At 42.3% G+C, this 17938-nt stretch overlaps 1 protein-coding gene and 2 pseudogenes across 3 annotated transcripts in view; 2 read left to right on the top strand and 1 right to left on the bottom strand.

The window, feature by feature from the left end:
• The first annotated feature begins 236 nt into the window (after positions 1–236).
• On the top strand, positions 237–3705 carry LOC115200781 (peroxiredoxin-like 2A; annotated as a pseudogene).
• Positions 3706–4129: 424 nt separating this feature from the next.
• On the top strand, positions 4130–13053 carry LOC115200780 (peroxiredoxin-like 2A; annotated as a pseudogene).
• Positions 13054–13348: 295 nt separating this feature from the next.
• Positions 13349–17938, bottom strand: part of LOC115200959 (leucine zipper putative tumor suppressor 2 homolog) — a 44965-nt gene continuing 40375 nt past the window's right edge. For all 3 annotated transcript variants that reach the window (XM_029764112.1, XM_029764113.1, XM_029764114.1), the window contains one exon: positions 13349–15608. In XM_029764112.1, coding sequence (XP_029619972.1) covers positions 14868–15608 — 741 coding nt within the window. In that variant the 3' untranslated portion in view covers positions 13349–14867. The remainder of the gene's footprint in view (positions 15609–17938) is intronic.

Raw genomic sequence — 17938 nt, 5'->3', positions numbered from 1 at the left:
AACAATGTTTAGTTACCTGTCAAATTACAAAAGTGCTTAGCCCAGAAAACTATTGGGCTGGATTGAATTATTCTGGTATTTAAACCCAGTCTGCAACTGCGAGTGAGTCACAAGTGGGCTGTCTATGTCAAGGGTGGACCCCGTTCCTGCAGTGTGTGTGGAGCTGGTTCACTTCAATATGGCCCCACAGTGAAGGGTTTCATGTGCTGAATTTCCTTCCTTACATAACCTTTGTGATGGATGTTGTGGTCCAGTCATTAGCCACAGTTGTTGCCAATATCGCTACTGTTTTTCGCTCTTTCACCGAATTGTTTTTGACGCAGCCATCGAGGGCCACCCTCAAACATTTAGAAGAGACTGACCTCAAGCCATTGAAAGGAGGTAGGCTTGTAAAGGACTATTTCTAAATGTATTAGGTTCTTACTTATTGATGTACAAATGGATTGTTAGTTTATTTATGAAAATTAACCTAGATTTGCATAATTTTAACTTTTCACTTTATTTTCTCACCTAGCGCATAAGCCTTTTAAGGCCAAAAGAATATGGGAGAAGTCTGGAGCAGTTATCTTGGCTGTAAGGTGGCCTGGATGATTTTTGTGCAGAGAGGTATGCCTATAGCATTGAGACACTTTTACCTTTGCCTGTATGTACAGTATTATCAATATGGGCTACTCCATTATATACTGCTCAAAAAAATAAAGGGAACACTTAAACAACACATCCTAGATCTGAATGAAATAAATAATCTTATTAAATACTTTTTTCTTTACATACTTGAATGTGCTGACAACAAAATCACACAAAAATAATCAATGGAAATCCAATTTATCAACCCATGGAGGTCTGGATTTGGAGTCACACTCAAAATTAAAGTGGAAAATCACACTACAAGCTGATCCAACTTTGATGTAATGTCCTTAAAACAAGTCAAAATGAGGCTCAGTAGTGTGTGTGGCCTCCACGAGCCTGTATGACCTCCCTACAACGCCTGGGCATGCTCCTGATGAGGTGGCGGATGGTCTCCTGAGGGATCTCCTCCCAGACCTGGACTAAAGCATCCGCCAACTCCTGGACAGTCTGTGGTGCAACATGGCGTTGGTGGATGGAGCGAGACATGATGTCCCAGATGTGCTCAATTGGATTCAGGTCTGGGGAACGGGCGGGCCAGTCCATAGTATCAATGCCTTCCTCTTGCAGGAACTGCTGACACACTCCAGCCACATGAGGTCTAGCATTGTCTTGCATTAGGAGGAACCCAGGGCCAACCGCACCAGCATATGTTCTCACAAGGGGTCTGAGGATCTCATCTCGGTACCTAATGGCAGTCAGGCTACCTCTGGCGAGCACATGGAGGGCTGTGCGGCCCCCCAAAGAAATGCCACCCCACACCATGACTGACCCACCGCCAAACCGGTCATGCTGGAGGATGTTGCAGGCAGCAGAACGTTCTCCACGGCGTCTCCAGACTCTGTCACGTCTGTCACGTGCTCAGTGTGAACCTGCTTTCATCTGTGAAGAGCACAGGGCGCCAGTGGCGAATTTGCCAATGTTGGTGTTCTCTGGCAAATGCCAAATGTCCTGCACGGTGTTGGGCTGTAAGCACAACCCCCACCTGTGGACGTCGGGCCCTCATACCACCCTCATGGAGTCTGTTTCTAACCGTTTGAGCAGACACATGCACATTTGTGGCCTGCTGGAGGTCATTTTGCAGGGTTCTGGCAGTGCTTCTCCTGCTCCTCCTTGCACAAAGGCGGAGGTAGCGGTCCTGCTGCTGGGTTGTTGCCCTCCTTTGGCCTCCTCCACGTCTCCTGATGTACTGGCCTGTCTCCTGGTAGCACCTCCATGCTCTGGACACTACGCTGACAGACACAGCAAACCTTCTTGCCACAGCTCGCATTGATGTGCCATCCTGGATGAGCTGCACTACCTGAGCCACTTGTGTGGGTTGTAGACTCCGTCTCATGCTACCACTAGAGTGAAAGCACCGCCAACATTCAAAAGATCAGCCAGGAAGCATAGGAGCTGAGAAGTGGTCTGTGGTCCCCACCTGCAGAACCACTCCTTTATTGGGGGTGTCTTGCTAATTGCCTATAATTTCCACTTGTTGTCTATTCCATTTGCACAACAGCATGTGAAATGTATTGTCAATCAGTGTTGCTTCCTAAGTGGACAGTTTGATTTCACAGAAGTGTGATTGACTTGGAGTTACATTGTGTTGTTTAAGTGTTCCCTTTATTTTTTGAGCAGTGTAGTTGACTGCTGCCTGTCTGTGATCTAGGCCCTGTGTGTTTCTTCTGGCAAATGGCTTATTTGTTGTCTTGTCATCCTCCAGGAGGCTGCTGAGCTTTCCTCTCTGAAGCCCCAGCTGGAGGAGCTCGGAGTCCCTCTGTACGCTGTGGTGAAGGAGAACATCGGCACAGAGATCCAGAACTTCAGAACCTACTTCAATGAGATCTTCATCGATCAGAAGGTGCATATATAAAGAGAGAGGCTGGGTTTCACTGTCTATTTTACAAGAAATTAATCCTGATGTGAAACACAATGGTGCTTATATTGAACATCTTGAAAGTAGTTATTTTTTGCCCTTTGATCATTTTACAATTAGCAACATATTATCCAATCAGTCACAATTATTACAATATGAATAGAACAATTTATGGAGACACTAAAGCCTTCTGTTTTGTGTCTCACAGAGATGTTTCTATGGGCCCGCGAGCGTAAGATGGGTCTGTTGGCGTTCCTCCGTCTGGGTGTGTGGATGAACGGCCTGCGGGCCTTCAAGAACGGCTTCCTAGGAAATGTGTTTGGAGAGGGCTTCGTGCTGGGTGGGTTGTTCGTCATTGGAGCAGGCCAGCGGGTAGGTCTTCTCAGGAAATACTCATCCTCTGACACACTTACTGATGCATGGATTGTAAAATAAGTGTCTTATGAGGTAAATGTCAGCTAAATAATCAATTGGAACCACCAAGCTCAGTGCTGGAAAAATAGTAAATTGTCATACTTGAGTAAAAGTAAAGATACCTTTTAATAGAATATGACTCGAGTGAAAGTCACCCAGTAAAATACTACTTGAGTAAAAGTATGGTTTTAAATATACTAAAGTACAGTGGTGGAAAAAGTAGCCTACTCAATTGTCGTATTAAGAAAAAGTTAATGGTATACATCAAATGCCTTAAGCCAACCAGACATAATTTACAAATTCAGTATTTGTGTTAAGTGGGCCAGATCAGAGGCAGTAGGGATGACAACGCGTTATATTGATAGGTGCATGAATTTGACCATTTTGCTGTCCTTTGAAATGTAACGAGTACTTTTGTGTCAGGGAATGTAGTGCAGTAAAAGTTGTCAAACACAGACAGTAAAGTAGAGACGCACAACAAAACTAAAGTAGTGCTTCAAAGTATTTTTACTTTGTTACTTTACATCACTGCCAAAGCTAAGATCTTTGATTTGTCATCTGCAGGGTATACTGCTGGAGCACTGGGAGAAGGAGTTTGGGGGTAAGGTCAACATTCTGGATGTCCTGAAAGCTGCCAGAAAAGTACAAAGAACTTGTGTCTTTGTAGAAGTAACGTGTGTTTGTTAGAAACTGTACAACAATAACTTAGGAGGTAGATGACATCTTGTTTATGTTCTCACTGTGATCTGCAGGGTCTTGTTCTGCTGATGTGTAGGTTCTGTGTTGGGCTGTCTGTGTGCTTATGATGGTCTGTCCAAACTCTGGAGGGACCAGACTTGATTCTATACACATGTCTCCCCTTTACAATCAACACACAGCAGACTGGCTTCCTGAAAGACCTTTATTTGACAGTAAAGATCTCATTACGCAGCAGGACCTCTCTGATCTCTCATTTTTTCCTGTGGCTAGTTTAACTTTGACTTGACAAAGGCTTTCACATGTCCCATTTCAGAATGTTCCCTTCTAATTCTACAATGTTATGACTAGTCAGTGTTTCATTGTGTATTGTTAATCTGACAAGAGTTTGGTTACATCGGATAACTATAATTAATAATATGGTTTTCCATTGTGTTTAATGATATGTCTTTACTGTTTTAACAAGACATTGGACAGCTCTAGGCACCCTGAAGTCAGTTACTATCAAGTGATTGGTTGAATCCTTTCATTCAAATGACCCTCAGCTCTGGCATGTCTGTTCTGAGTGGTGAGTATAGGCTGTGTATGTTTAACATCCTGACTTCACACATTATTGGACAGATGACGTTCTTCCTGTCTATTGTTTAACAGTCATGGGATACCTTAATATGAGTAGAAGTAAAAAAAATAAAAAATAATTTGACTCAGTAACTAGGTTTCAATCCAATTGGCGACAGATGTTCATGCGAATAGTCTAGAATCCGCATAAAGAAAATATGCGCATTTTTCAACCAAGCGGACTTCTTGCAGATACAAATCTGTGCGTAATGACGTACTGCATACAACATGTACTTTTTCGTTTAAATGTCCACGTACCGAATAAAAATCTGACGTTCAATGTGTTTCCATCACATCTTCAACTCTACTGATAGATTTGTCACGAACTTTAGAGTTCAATAGCAAATGTGCCTTATCTGGTTTTGGTACGTGCACTCGAGGCTATCCAACAGCTCGCAGAAAATTGTGCGTCTAGGCTAGTTATTGTTGATATGAGGCAGAATATTTCTAAACTGTAGTCAATCATCGATCATGTCACCAGAATAAGACCCCCGATATTTATTGGAAAGGAGCAATAAAATCACCGTGCACTTTCACCACCCTGTAAAGTTAATTTATTTAATCTGTAGTTTAATACACGGCATGGTTTCCCGAGTCGCAGTGATGACCATACCATAACATCGCGTGTTACAATTAGTATGGTTACATAAGACAATGTTACTTAAAGCTGCAATATATAACTTTACAGGTGACCCGACCAAATTCACATAGAAATGTGAGTTATAGATCTGTCATTCCCATTGAAATCAACTGTAAATCTGCTTTTAGACTTGGTCTATCGACATGTCTGCAGAAATTGTCCCATTGACCTCATGAACATTCTATTGTCCTAATGTCCTCTGACAAGATGTCTTTGTAATTAAAAAGTATAAACCCAAAACCGACAGGCTGCATGCATAGCCGTGGGAAGTAGGGGTGCTGAGCATGTTGCAGCACCCCCCCCCCCCCTGAAAAACCGGAATAAAAAAAGTGTATTTTTCTCACAAAAGTAGTGTATTAGCGGACCAATATAGCCGACTGTAGAGTGGGGAAAATCTTTTTCTGCCTTCTAATTGTCTACAGACATGCCGATAGACAAAGTATAAACCAGCCTTAAGTAGCAGTATGTCTTTTCTATGTGCAGTATTTATGGTTCCCGCTAAGTTTCGTTTATGTGTCTTTTGTTTTTGTACACCAGCTTCAAACACCTGCTAATACAATATTTTTGCTTATGGAAAATATATTTAGCAGCTTTTTTTATGGTACAATGATTCTCTACACTAGTGTGTTTTGTCACAAACTTCAATTAAGACAACTATTAGAATTTTAGCAACCAAAAATGAAAGGAGAGTGGTTGGTCGGGGTGGATTGGTGGGCGTATAATGCAAACGTCTAGCAATCCAAAGCATTTTAGGTAACTTTAGCATTTTAGCTAATTAGCAACGTTTCAACTAATTACTACTTTTTAGCTACTTTGAAAATAGCTAACGTTAGCCAGCCACAACAAATTAGAATTTGTAACATATCATCCGTTTTGCAAATTCGTTACATTTTGTAAATGCGTAACATAAGAATTGGAATCTGTAACCTAGCATATGAAATGGATGATGGACAGCCACAAATGAATACATACCATACGAAATGTAATATCTCCTACTAAATGGAGGGTCTTGGGTTTATGTATAGAATAATACAAAATGCTCTGAGACCAGGTTGAAGCACTTGCATAAAATCTGTGGATGGGAAGGTGGTTAGTGATGACTCCATCTCAGTCTATAGAGGGATTTCATACATTGTAAAAATGTATGATGATTGAAGGTGGAATCAATCATTGCTCTTCAACATTGTTGAGAGATGTTAAATGTCTGCTACCAGCACGTCAGAGATACCACATTTAACTGTCTTAATTCTGGGCTTAGTGACTAGGGTCTACTACTAGTGCTGTACAAATATAAGTCATTGTTGTATTTGTTAAACTTTGATTCACTCTTGGATACAGAGACGTGCACTTTGGGTAAGAGAGGATAAAGGAAATGTACATTGTGAAAGCCCAATGTGGCTTGTGGTTTACACAGAGAGGCTACTAGTATGGGTGTGAAGACCTATGATAAGCAGAAATGTGTTAACTGGCTTCATACTTGACTCATCTGGTTTGATATAAATACATATTTAGTAATTTCCCTGTCCTGAAGCAGGATGTGTTCTTTAGAGGTATGAAATTTGAAATGTCAAACACTTCTTAGTCAGAAGAAGAGGTGTTCTACAGCTTACAAAATGTAGCAGTGAGTTTCCTCCAATATCAAGGCGGGTTGTGATACAGTCCTTATCAGACATTTCCACAGCATCAGTGACCTGCTTGAATGTGCTGTCTGTTCTGAGAGAATACAATTGGAGATTTTCTTATCAGAACAGCGGATTCATTGCTCTGTAACTGGTGGGACACACAATGTGCTCTTGAATCAGAGGCTACACTGTTGCACCATATCAGTTAGGAAAAAATATATACTGTAGTAGAATAAAGGGGTAGGGGTCATCAGCAAATCTGTTGGAGCTAATACGGCTTGCATTCGCTAGATTAGTATAATAACATTACCTTTAACATGAAACTGCTGTTCTTTTCCACATTTGTCTTCCTCTTTTTCTATACATTTTTTGTTCAGTCTATCTACTGAAGATGCCCGTGGTGTTGGTGGTCTGTCTTGAGACATTGTTGCCACTCCTTCCTGAAGAAGGAACTAGTACACTCCCACTCTTGGGTTTCAAATGAATAGACTGGTGTAAGGAATATGACGGAAACTGTCTCCTTGCAGCCCATTCCTTTTAAATCCATGAGGATTGAGAAAGTTTATACTACTGACAAGGTAGAGAAACTGAATGGGGCTTTGGGGTGTTAATCATCAGTTTGGTCTCTCCTTGCTGTGCTGACCTTCCCGCCTGGAGGGGGAGATCCTGTCCTTCAGTGTGTGGTCTGGGGGTGCTGGTTGTCTGGCTGGCTGGCAGGATCTTGGCCAACACTGTCCCTGACCAGGTCAGCCCCATCCACTCTGGAGCACTTTGAGAACACGGAGCTCAAAACAACAACAGCAGACAGTGAGACCCCAAAAAAAGTTTGACCGATTTCACTTTCATTAGCTGATTTAGCTTCCAATGGAAATGTACTTCTAGAACCATTACCCAGCACTGAAGAGGTCTTTGTTTTAGTGCCAGTGTCAATTAAGTAATGTAACGTCTATACACCTGAAAGCTTCTTACCATTGTATGCAATATTGATAGTTGTGTCTCTGCAGATAAGACTGTTAAAGCCAGGATTTTGTGGGATAAGACTGGTGCAATACTCATGACTGCGAGACGCCCTGGATGATCCTTGTGGAGAGAGGTACAGTATATTTGTATGAGTGTGAATGCATGCTACATAATATTATGTGTTTGGGCATACTCCAGAATTGTGCACATATACTCCAGGAGGCCTCTGAGCTGTCCTCTCTGAAGCCCCAGCTGGAAGAGCTCGGGGTCCCTCTGTACTCCGTAGTGAAAGAGGATATCGGCATAGAGATCCAGAACTTTAGACCCTACTTCAATGGCGAGATCTTTGTGGATGAGAAGGTCCGATTATTATATACAGTGCATTCGGAAAGTATTCAGACCCCTAAAATTGATTAAATAGTGTTTTTCCCTCAAATCTACACACAATACCCCATAATGACAAAGCAAAAGCAGGTTTTTAGAAATGTTTGCAAGTGTATAAAAAAATGTAATAAATTAAATACAACATTTACATAAGTATTCAGATCCTTTAGTCAGTACTTTGTTGAAGCACCTTTGGCAGTGATTACAGCCTCAAGTCTTCTTGGGTATGATGCTACAAGATTGGCACACCTTTATGTGGGGAGTTTCTCCCATTATTCTCAGCAGATCCTTCCAAGCTCTTATCAGGTTGGATGGGGAGAGTCACTGCACAGCTATTTTCAGCTCTCTCCAGAGATGTTCGATCGGGTTCATGCCTGGGCTCTGGCCCTCAATCCTGACTAGTCTCCCAGTCCCTACCACACCATGATGCTGCCACCACCATGCTTCACCATAGGGATGGTGCCAGGTTTATTCCAGACATGACACTTGGCATTCAGGCCAAATATTTCAATCTTGGTTTCATCAGACCAGAGAATCTTGTTTCTCATGTTCGGAAAGTCTTTTAGGTTGCTTTTGGGAATCTCCAAGCGGGCTGTCATGTGTCTTTTACTGAGGAGTGGCTTCCGTCTGGCCACTCTACCATAAAGGCCTGATTGGAGGAGTGCTGCAGAGATGGTTGTCCTTCTGGAAGGTTCTCCTATCGTCACAGAGGAGCTATGTCAGAGTGACCATCGGGTTCTTGGTCACCTCCCTGACCAAGGCCCTTCTCCTCCGATTGCTCAGTTTGACCAGGCGGCCATCTCTAGGAAGAGTCTTGGTGGTTCCAAACTTGTTCCATTTAAGATTGATGGAGGCTACTGTGTTCAATGCTGCAGAAATATTTTGGTACTTTTCCCCAGATCTGTGCCTTGACACAATCCTGTCTCAGAGCTCTACAGACAATTCCTTCGACCTCATGGCTTGGTTTTTGCTCTGACATGCACTGTCAACTGTGGGAACTTATGTAGACAGGTGTGTGCCTTTCCAAATCATGTCCAATCACTTAAATTTACCACAGATGGACTCCAATCAAGTTGTAGAAACATTTCAATGATGATCAGTGAAAACAGGATGCACCTGAGCTCAATTTCAAGTCTCATAGCAAAGGGTCTGAATACTTATGTAAATAAGGTATTTCTGTTTTTATATTTAATACATTTTCAAAAATTCTAAAAACTTGTTTTTACTTTGTCATTATGGGGTAGTGTGTGTATATTGATGAGGAAAATGTTTTATTTAATCCATTTTAGAATAAGGCTGTAACGTAACAAAATATGGGAAAAGTCAAGGGGTCTGAATACTTTCCCGAAAGGCACTGTAAATTGGATATTGAAAGATGACGGTGAAGTCAAGGCCTCAGAAGTGGTGTACATATATATCACACACTAATCGTGCATATTATTTTATGTATGGTAGTCAAAGCACAGCCTTGAACAATATTTACAGAAGATAAGAAAAATGTCTGCTTGTTATACTAAAAAAAACGTACTTTAAGTATTTAGATCTATTTTGACCTCCGTTTTCAGCAAATGTGTGTTGCACAAGCCATTGTCATTTCGCTACGTTCAGATATGTCTGCTAATAGTGCTGATGGTGTTCTGTTTTCTTTGAGTGTGTTAATGATGGTCTGTGTCTAAGCTGTTGAGGTGCCAGACCTGATGCTTTACTCTCTGTTCCACCACTCCAACCAGCTCATACCAGATAGGCTGATACACTTGTGTTGCATTGTACTGTATACCCTCACTGACAATAAACTGAACCTATTGTTAAATGTCTCCACTGGAGTATTTTTTGCTCAAGCATCAGCATTTAGACAATGAAAAAAAGTATGCATAATGAAGACTGCTTTTGCCTCCAGACACAGTGGAATTGATCAAATAAATAGATTTTGCAATCAAAAATGGACATAAAAAAAACAACATTAATTTCTCCATAGGCCTTGAGCAGCGAGACATGGCTAACTCATTTCTGTTTTTTGGGACTATAAACTGGCAAGCTCTAAATGTGGTACCGGTATCATACTTGGCCAGAAGGGGTCAGAAAAGTAGCTCTTACAACAGAGCCAATACAAACGCGAGTCTCACTCAAACAATTCAATAGATTTTTGATTGTTTGTGTAATAATGCCTGTGTTTTACTGGTCCAGGGATCAGTATCTTTGGGGGACTGGAGTCCAACGTGCAGCCGGTGGGGAAGATAGAGAAGATCTTCCCAGGAGGAACCGCCTCCACGTGTGAAGTCTTGAAGGTATACCTACTATAACCTGTGTTATGACCTGTTACAACCTCTAAGACAGGGTTCTTCAAGCTCTGACAAGTTGATTTACTATTTTATACATTGTAGAATAATAGTGAAGACATCAAAACTATGAAATAACACATATGGAATCATGTAGTAACCTAAAAGAGGACAGCAACCACCCGAGCCATGCCTGTTCACCCCGCTACCATCCAGAAGAAGAGGTCAGTACCGGTGCATCAAAGCTGGAACCGAGAGACTGAAAAACAGCTTCTATCTCAAGGCCATCAGACTGTTAAACAGCCATCACTAACACTGAGTGGCTGCTGCCAACATACTGACTCAACTCAAGCCACTTTAATAATGGGAAAATTGATGTAATCAATTTATCACTTGCCACTTTATAATATTTATATTAGATAATGTTTACATAACCTACATTATTCATCTCATATGTATATACTGTACACTATACCATCTACTGCATCTTGCCATCTTGACGTATTAGATGTATCACTAGCCACTTCAAACAATGCCGCTTTATATGTTTTCATACCCTACAATTCTCATCTCATATGTATATACTGTACTCCATACCATCTATTACATCTTGCCTACGCCGTTTGGCCATCACTCATTTATATATTTTTATGTACATATTCGTATTCATTCCTTTACACTTGTGTGTACAAGGTAGTTGTTGTGGAATTGGTAGATTACTTGTTAGATATTACTGCATGGTCAGAACTAGAAGCACAAGCATTTCGCTACACTTGCATTAACACCTGCTAACCATGTGTATGTGACAAATAAATTTGATTTGATTTGAAAAAGTGTTAAACAAATCAAAATATATTTTATATATTGATTCTTCAAAGTAGCCACCCTTTGCCTTGATGACAGCTTTGCACACTCTTCGCATTCTCTCAACCAGCTTCACCTGGAATGCTTTTCCAACAGTCTTGAAGGAGTTCCCACATATGCTGAGCCCTTGTTGGCTGTTTTTCCTTCACTCTGCAGTCCAACTCATCCCAAAGCATCTCAATTGGGTTGAGGTCGGGTGATTGGAGAGGCCAGGGCATCTGATGCAGCACTCCATCACTCTCCTTCTTGGTCAAATAGCCCTTACACAGCCTGGAGGTGTGTTGGGTCATTGTCATGTTGAAAAACAAATGTCCCACTAAGCGCAAACCAGATGGGATGGTGTAATGCTGCAGAAAGCTGTGGTAGCCATGCTGGTTAAGTGTGCCATGAATTCTAAATAAATCACAGACAGTGTCACCAGCAAAGCAACCCCACACCATCACACCTCCTCCCCCATGCTTCACTGTGGGAGCCACACATGCAGAGATCATCCATTCACCTCCTCTGCGTCTCAAAGACACGGCGGTTGGAACCAAAATCTAAAATTTGGACTCATCAGACCAAAGGACAGATTTCCACCGGTGTTTCTTGGCCCAAGCAAGTCTCTTCTTCTTATTGGTGTCCTTTAGTAGTGGTTTCTTTGCAGCAATTTAACCATGAAGAACTGATTCACGCAGTCTCCTCTGAACAGTTGATGTTGAGATGTTTCTGGTACTTGAACTCTGAAGCATTTATTTGGGCTGCAATCTGAGGTGCAATTAACTCTAATGAACTTATCCTCTGCAGCAGAGGTAACTCTGGGTCTTCCTTTCCTGTGGCGGTCCTCATGAGAGCCAGTTTCATCATAGCGCTTGATGGTTTTTGTGATTGCACTTGAAGAAACTTTGAAAGTTCTTGAAATTTTCCAGATTGACTGACCTTCATGTCTTAAAGTAATGATGGACTGTAGTCTTGCTTTGCTTATTTGAGCTGTTCTTGCCATAATATGGACTTGGTCTTATACCAAATAGGGTTATTTTCTGTATACCCCCCTACCTTGTCACAACACAACTGATTGGCTCAAACACATTAAGAAGGAAAGAAATTCCACAAATTCACTTTTAACAAGGCACACCTGTTAATTGAAATGCATTCAAAGTGACTACCTCATGAAGCTGGTTGAGAGAATGCCAAGAGAGTGCCAAGAGTGTGCAAAGCTGTCATCAAGGCAAAGGGTGGCTACTTTGAAGAATCTGTTTGTTTTTTTAACACCGTTTTGGTTACTACATGATTCCATATGTGTCATTTCATAGTTTTGATGTCTTCACTATTATTCTACAATGTAAAAAATAGTAGAAATAAAGGAAAACCCTGGAATGAGTAGGTGTCCCCAAACTTTGGACTGGTACTTTATATATTTACCCCAAAAATATGGGGGATTGGAAATGATGCAGACAATTACATTGATGGAAGCTGCAATATTAAAGCAGATCTACCTCCTAATGTTGTAGTCCTTGACTAAAGACTGACACACTTCACAGAAAAAATGGGGTTTGGTCTGGCGTTCCAAGACCTAAAGCCTAGGAGCAACACAAACAGAAGCACCACAGGCTATAGTGAAAAGTAAAGGTCTGAAGGAATTATGTGGGTTAATAGGAAACTTCTGTTCCCTCTATGGTGACCCAGGAGGATCTGACCAATCAAATGAGGGGAGGAAGAGACCTGCTGCCATGGGAACCAGCAGCCAGTGACTTGTGTGCTGTCCTAAAGCATCAAGCCACTCTGAGCCAATTGTAGACCAGTTCACACAATTCTTCCTTTTACATTAGTTATTTATCACATCAGACACTTTCGTAAATTATGCAAAATAAATATACACATCTATATATAGACATTTCTTAGAATTATACTTAAATCATTAACACACCAGCTAATTTATGCAAACTGTAATGTGAGTGTCTTCCAGGTCCCATGTGAAGTGAACTAATGGTTGTTTGTCTGAGCCAGTGTGGAGAGGTGGTTGGGAGTGCTGCTAGTGACCAGAAGATGTCAGGCTTAGATCACATCCACCGGTCAGTCATGAACGCGTTGATATCAGTTGTAAACATGCCCTAAGTTTCTCAAATTCTTGGCATCAAGAGAAGTGTCTACACAGGCTACACAATCTAGATACAGGAGGAGAGTGACATGTCATCACAATGTACGTGTATAAACAGGGCTTAACATAATAAAATAAAAGAGCATCTGATAATTCTTTACTTCTGTGGCTTGATGTTCCTTATCTGACCTAATCGAATTAACCATTCAATACATGCTTTATGATAATTACAGCTGTTTGATTAAATGATGTAACAGTTTGTCATAAAATGAAGTTTAGAGCCAACCATCAGTAATCCATTTGAAAAGCATCTATTCGTTGTATCATTCGTTTTATTAAAAACATAGTCAGTTGGTACAAGAAATTTACAGCATGAAAATATACATTTAATGTAAAAAAAATTGTACTGTAGAACCATGAGTAGCATTCACACATACACCAATATGCAGACATGGTACTGTAAGGAATCAACAGGACATGTGACATTGCTTTGGTCTATTCACAGTGGCTATGTTTATTTTGAAATAGATCATATCTCTAAGAAATCTATTATATTTCACCATATACGACGTCAGTATTAAGGATATCTACAATGAAGGGTTAACAGCGATAAGGGACATTTAAGTGTCATCCTCTTGTGAATGGGTGTGTTTTTTTTATACAGAAGTTGATGAAAAGATAAGTCCTATCATGGTCAGTCTAATTTAACTTGATAAAAGACGATGGGCTCTATTAAATCTGTGTCACTGAAGCGGTAGAGATGAGCGATCGAAATGTAAAGGTCATTTTCGATTGATCCGACATATACAGCGGTTACTGTGAATGCCGTCTCTGCTAACGCGGGAACATTGCCTTTAAATTTCTCTAACGCGGAACTTCCGCAATATGGATTGAATAGAGCCCGAAACATCGCTCACTTAGTGCATGTCTTCTCTCACAGCCTGTACAAAAAGCACCTTCACAAACAGCCAGTGCAGCATACAAATATTGACAGAGAAACACAAAGATCCATAGAGATTCATCCATCCATGCTTTTGTACTTCGGTGAAGGGAGATCAAAGTAGATTCTCTTCACAATAACGGAAAGCATATCCGAGTGTGCTTTAGTGACTTTTACCTTGAATTTCCACGGTGTCTGGTTTTCTAGCTAGAGATACTGTATAGATACAGAAATACAAGACCACTAAGGTCCATATTTAGATACTTAAATGTGTCACATGGAATGAAGAGGCTTTTGGTAATGGTAACATTGAAGCATTTCCCTTTTTTTTGCCATTGACCCTGTAGTATCTGCATTGAACCTGTAGTATCTGAGAACATGCTGAAGAACACTGTTATCAAGCTCTGCCTACCAAGATCACAAGACCACCCACAGTGAATAACGAGGAAGTACAAATTCCTAGGAAGAGAGCCGGGCCTCCTTGTGTGTTTACATGATGCTCAATGAGTAATTCTAGGAATAGCTTTAAAAAAAATGGATGTATTCCCTCCACGCTGTACGAGACTCAACCGACTTCAAAATCACTCTCATTCAGCCACATCAGATCACCATGTCTGTGAGTGACAGAAGTGTGTGCGTGTGTATGTGTGTGTATCGACATTAGCCAGTGGGAGTCAGTGAGACGGCGTGGAAAAGCAGGAACATACGGAGAGTAGACCAACTATAGACAGACTACTACATACTGTAGAGATCCTGAAGGAACCATAAGGAAGGATCCTGACCTACTAAGTCATTATAGAGGCTATCTGGATTCCTATAGACACTACTAGGGGATCAGATGTATATGGCTGATAGAGAGACGGTGGAGGAGACAGAGAAAAAGTGGTGGTGTCAGATCTCAGTAGCGGTGATATCGTCAAAGTTAATCTCGTTGCCACTGCCTTCATCCTGCTCCTCCAGCTCGTCCCGGGTCTCCAGTTCTAGACTGAGCTTGCGCAGCATGCGCTCCAGCGCCCGGTTCCTCCGGTACATCCCCACGTAGTTCTGCTGCAGCTGCTTCTGATACTGAATCACCTTGTCCTTTTCCTCCTGCCAGACCCTGTGCTCCTCCTCAAAGCTACACGCCTGCTCCTCTCCCCGCTGGCGTTCTGTGACTAACTCCGCCCTCAGACCGCCCATCTGCAGCCGGAGGCTCTGGAGGGCCTCGCTCTCATAGGCCCTGGCCTCGTTGCTCGCATAGGTCAACAAGCGTGGCTCCTCCCCCTCTGGGAAGGCCTGGCACTGCCTGCCTCCATCACCATTGTGGGCGGGGCTCTGGAGGCTTGTCTGATTGGTGGCGGCATCACGGAGGCGGGCCGCCTCCTCCTCCAGTCGGCCCACCTTTTGGCGGAGGAGCTGAGCCTCACTCTTGCGGCGCTGCAGCTCGTTCTGGCACACCTCCAGTTCCATGGTGCGCGTGTGGCCGGCAGTGGTGGCCTCTTGCAGCAGGCCCTGGCTGGTGGTGAGCTCGCCACGGGAGTCCCGAAGCTGTCCACGCAGAGAGACGATCTCCTCCATGCGCTGAGCCAGCTCCCCCTGGACATCTTTCATCTGCTGCTTCAGCAGTGAGATCTCACCAGACTTCTGACACACCTGGATGAAACACAACTAGTGTCATATATAGAGGAATCACACCACAAATATGTGGGAATATGACAACATACAATATGACAAGTATTCAGACCCCTTGACTTTTGTTACGTTACAGCCTTATTCTAAAATGTATTAAATAAAACAAATTCCTCATCAATATACACACACAATACCCCATAATGACAAAGTGAAAACAGGTTTTTAGAATTATTGACTTAAGTATTAGGACCCTTTGCTATGAGACTTGAAATTGAGCTCGGGTGCATCCTGTTTCCATTGATCATCCTTGATGTTTCTACAACTTGATTGGAGTCCACCTGTGGTAAATTCAATTGATTGGACATCATTTGGAAAGGGACATACCCGTCTATATAAAGTCCCACAGTTGAAAGTGCATGTCAGAGCAAAAACCAAGCCATGAGGTCGAAGGAATTGTCCGTAGAGCTCCGAGACAGGATAGTGTCAAGGCACAGATCTGGGGAAGGGTACCAAAACATTTCTGCAGCATAGAAGGTCCCCAAGAGCACAGTGGCCTCCATCATTCTTAAATTGAAGAAGTTTGGAACCACCAAGACTCTTCCTTGAGCTGGCAAACTGTCCAAACTGAGCAATCGGGGGAGAAGGGCCTTGGTCAGGGAGGTGACCAAGAACCCGATGGTCACTCTGACGATGGTCACTCTGACAGAGTTCCTCTGTGGAGATGGGAGAACCTTGCAGAAGGACAGCCATCTCTGCAGTACTCCACCAATCAGGCCTTTATGGTAGAGTGGCCAGACAGAACCACTCCTCAGTAAAAGGCACATGACAGCCCGCTTGGAGTTTGCCAAAAGGCACCTAAAAGACTCTCATACCATGAGAAACAAGATTCTCTGGTCTGATGAAACCAAGATTACACTCTTTAGCCTGAATGCCAAGCGTCACGTCTAGAGGAAACCTGGCACCATCCCTACGGTGAAGCATGGTGTTGGCAGCATCATGTTGTGGGGATGTTTTTTCGGCGGCAGGGACTGGGAGACTAGTCAGGATCAAGGGAAAGATGAACGGAGTAAAGTACAGAGAGATCCTTGACGAAAGTCTGCTCCAGAGCACTCAGGACCTCAGACTGGGGCGAAGGTTCACCTTCCAACAGGACAACAACTTTAAGCACACAGCCAAGACCATGCAGGAGTGGCTTTGGGACAAGTCTCAATGTCCTTTAGTGGCCCAGCCAGAGCCCTGACTTGAATCCGATGGAACATCTCTGGAGAGACCTGAAAATAGCTGTGCAGTGACGCTCCCCATCCAACCTGACAGAGCTTGAGAGGATCTCCAGAGAAGAATGGGAGAAACTCCCCAAATACAGGTGTGCCAAGCTTGTCGCGACATACCCAAGAAGACTCAAGGCTGTAATCACTGCCAAAGGTGCTTCAACAAAGTACTAAGATCTGAATACTGAATAAGTAAATGGTCTAAATACGTATGTAAATGTGATATATTTTCTTATTTTTAATACATTTGTAAACAATTCTAAAAACCTGTTTTTGCTTTGTTATTATGGGATATTGTGATGAAGGAAAAAAATGATTAAAAAAACTTTTTAGAATAAGGCTGTAACGTAACAAAATGTGGAAAAAGTCAAGGGGTCTGAATACTTTCCAAATGCACTGTATACTGTATAAAGATTTGAATATATTCCCTCATACACTGAGTGTACAAAACATTAGTAAGTCTTTCCATGACTTCCATCACTGACCAGAAGAGAGCTATGATCCCTTATTGATGTAACTTGTTAAATCCACTTCAAATCAGTGTAGATGAAGGGAAGGAGACAGGTTAAAAGAAGGATCTTTAAGCCTTGGATTGCGTATGTGTGCCATTGAGAGGATGAAGATTTAAGTGCTTTGGAACAGGGTATGGTAGTAGGAGCCATGCGCACCAATTTGAGTGTGTCAACGCTGCTGTGTTTTTCACGCAGCGTTGACACAACTGTGGGAAGCATTGGCGTCTACATGGGCCAGCATCCCTGTGGAACACTTTCGCCAGCTTGTAGAGTCCATGCCCCTACATATTGAGGCTGTTCTGAGTGCAAAAGGGGGTACAGCTCAATAATAGGAAAGTGTTCCTAATGTTTTGTACACTCAGTGTATGAGGGAATATTAGAGAGAGAGCGGGGAGCTTGGTGTATTTGTTACTATATGATTGATGACGGTGGGACACCGTGCCAGGCTCTAGCCTGCCAAACATGCCTGGGGAAGCATATTACTGAGGGTACAATTTATACTACACTATCAGTACCCCATTGTACTGAATCATTTCATTTAAATTGCCTGTCCGACTGTGACAACAATTAC

Source organism: Salmo trutta, chromosome 10 (genome assembly GCF_901001165.1).
Source record: "Salmo trutta chromosome 10, fSalTru1.1, whole genome shotgun sequence".
Lineage (NCBI taxonomy): Eukaryota > Metazoa > Chordata > Actinopteri > Salmoniformes > Salmonidae > Salmo > Salmo trutta.
Note: the sequence above shows the minus strand (reverse complement) of the source record. Positions and strands in the feature narration are given on the sequence as shown.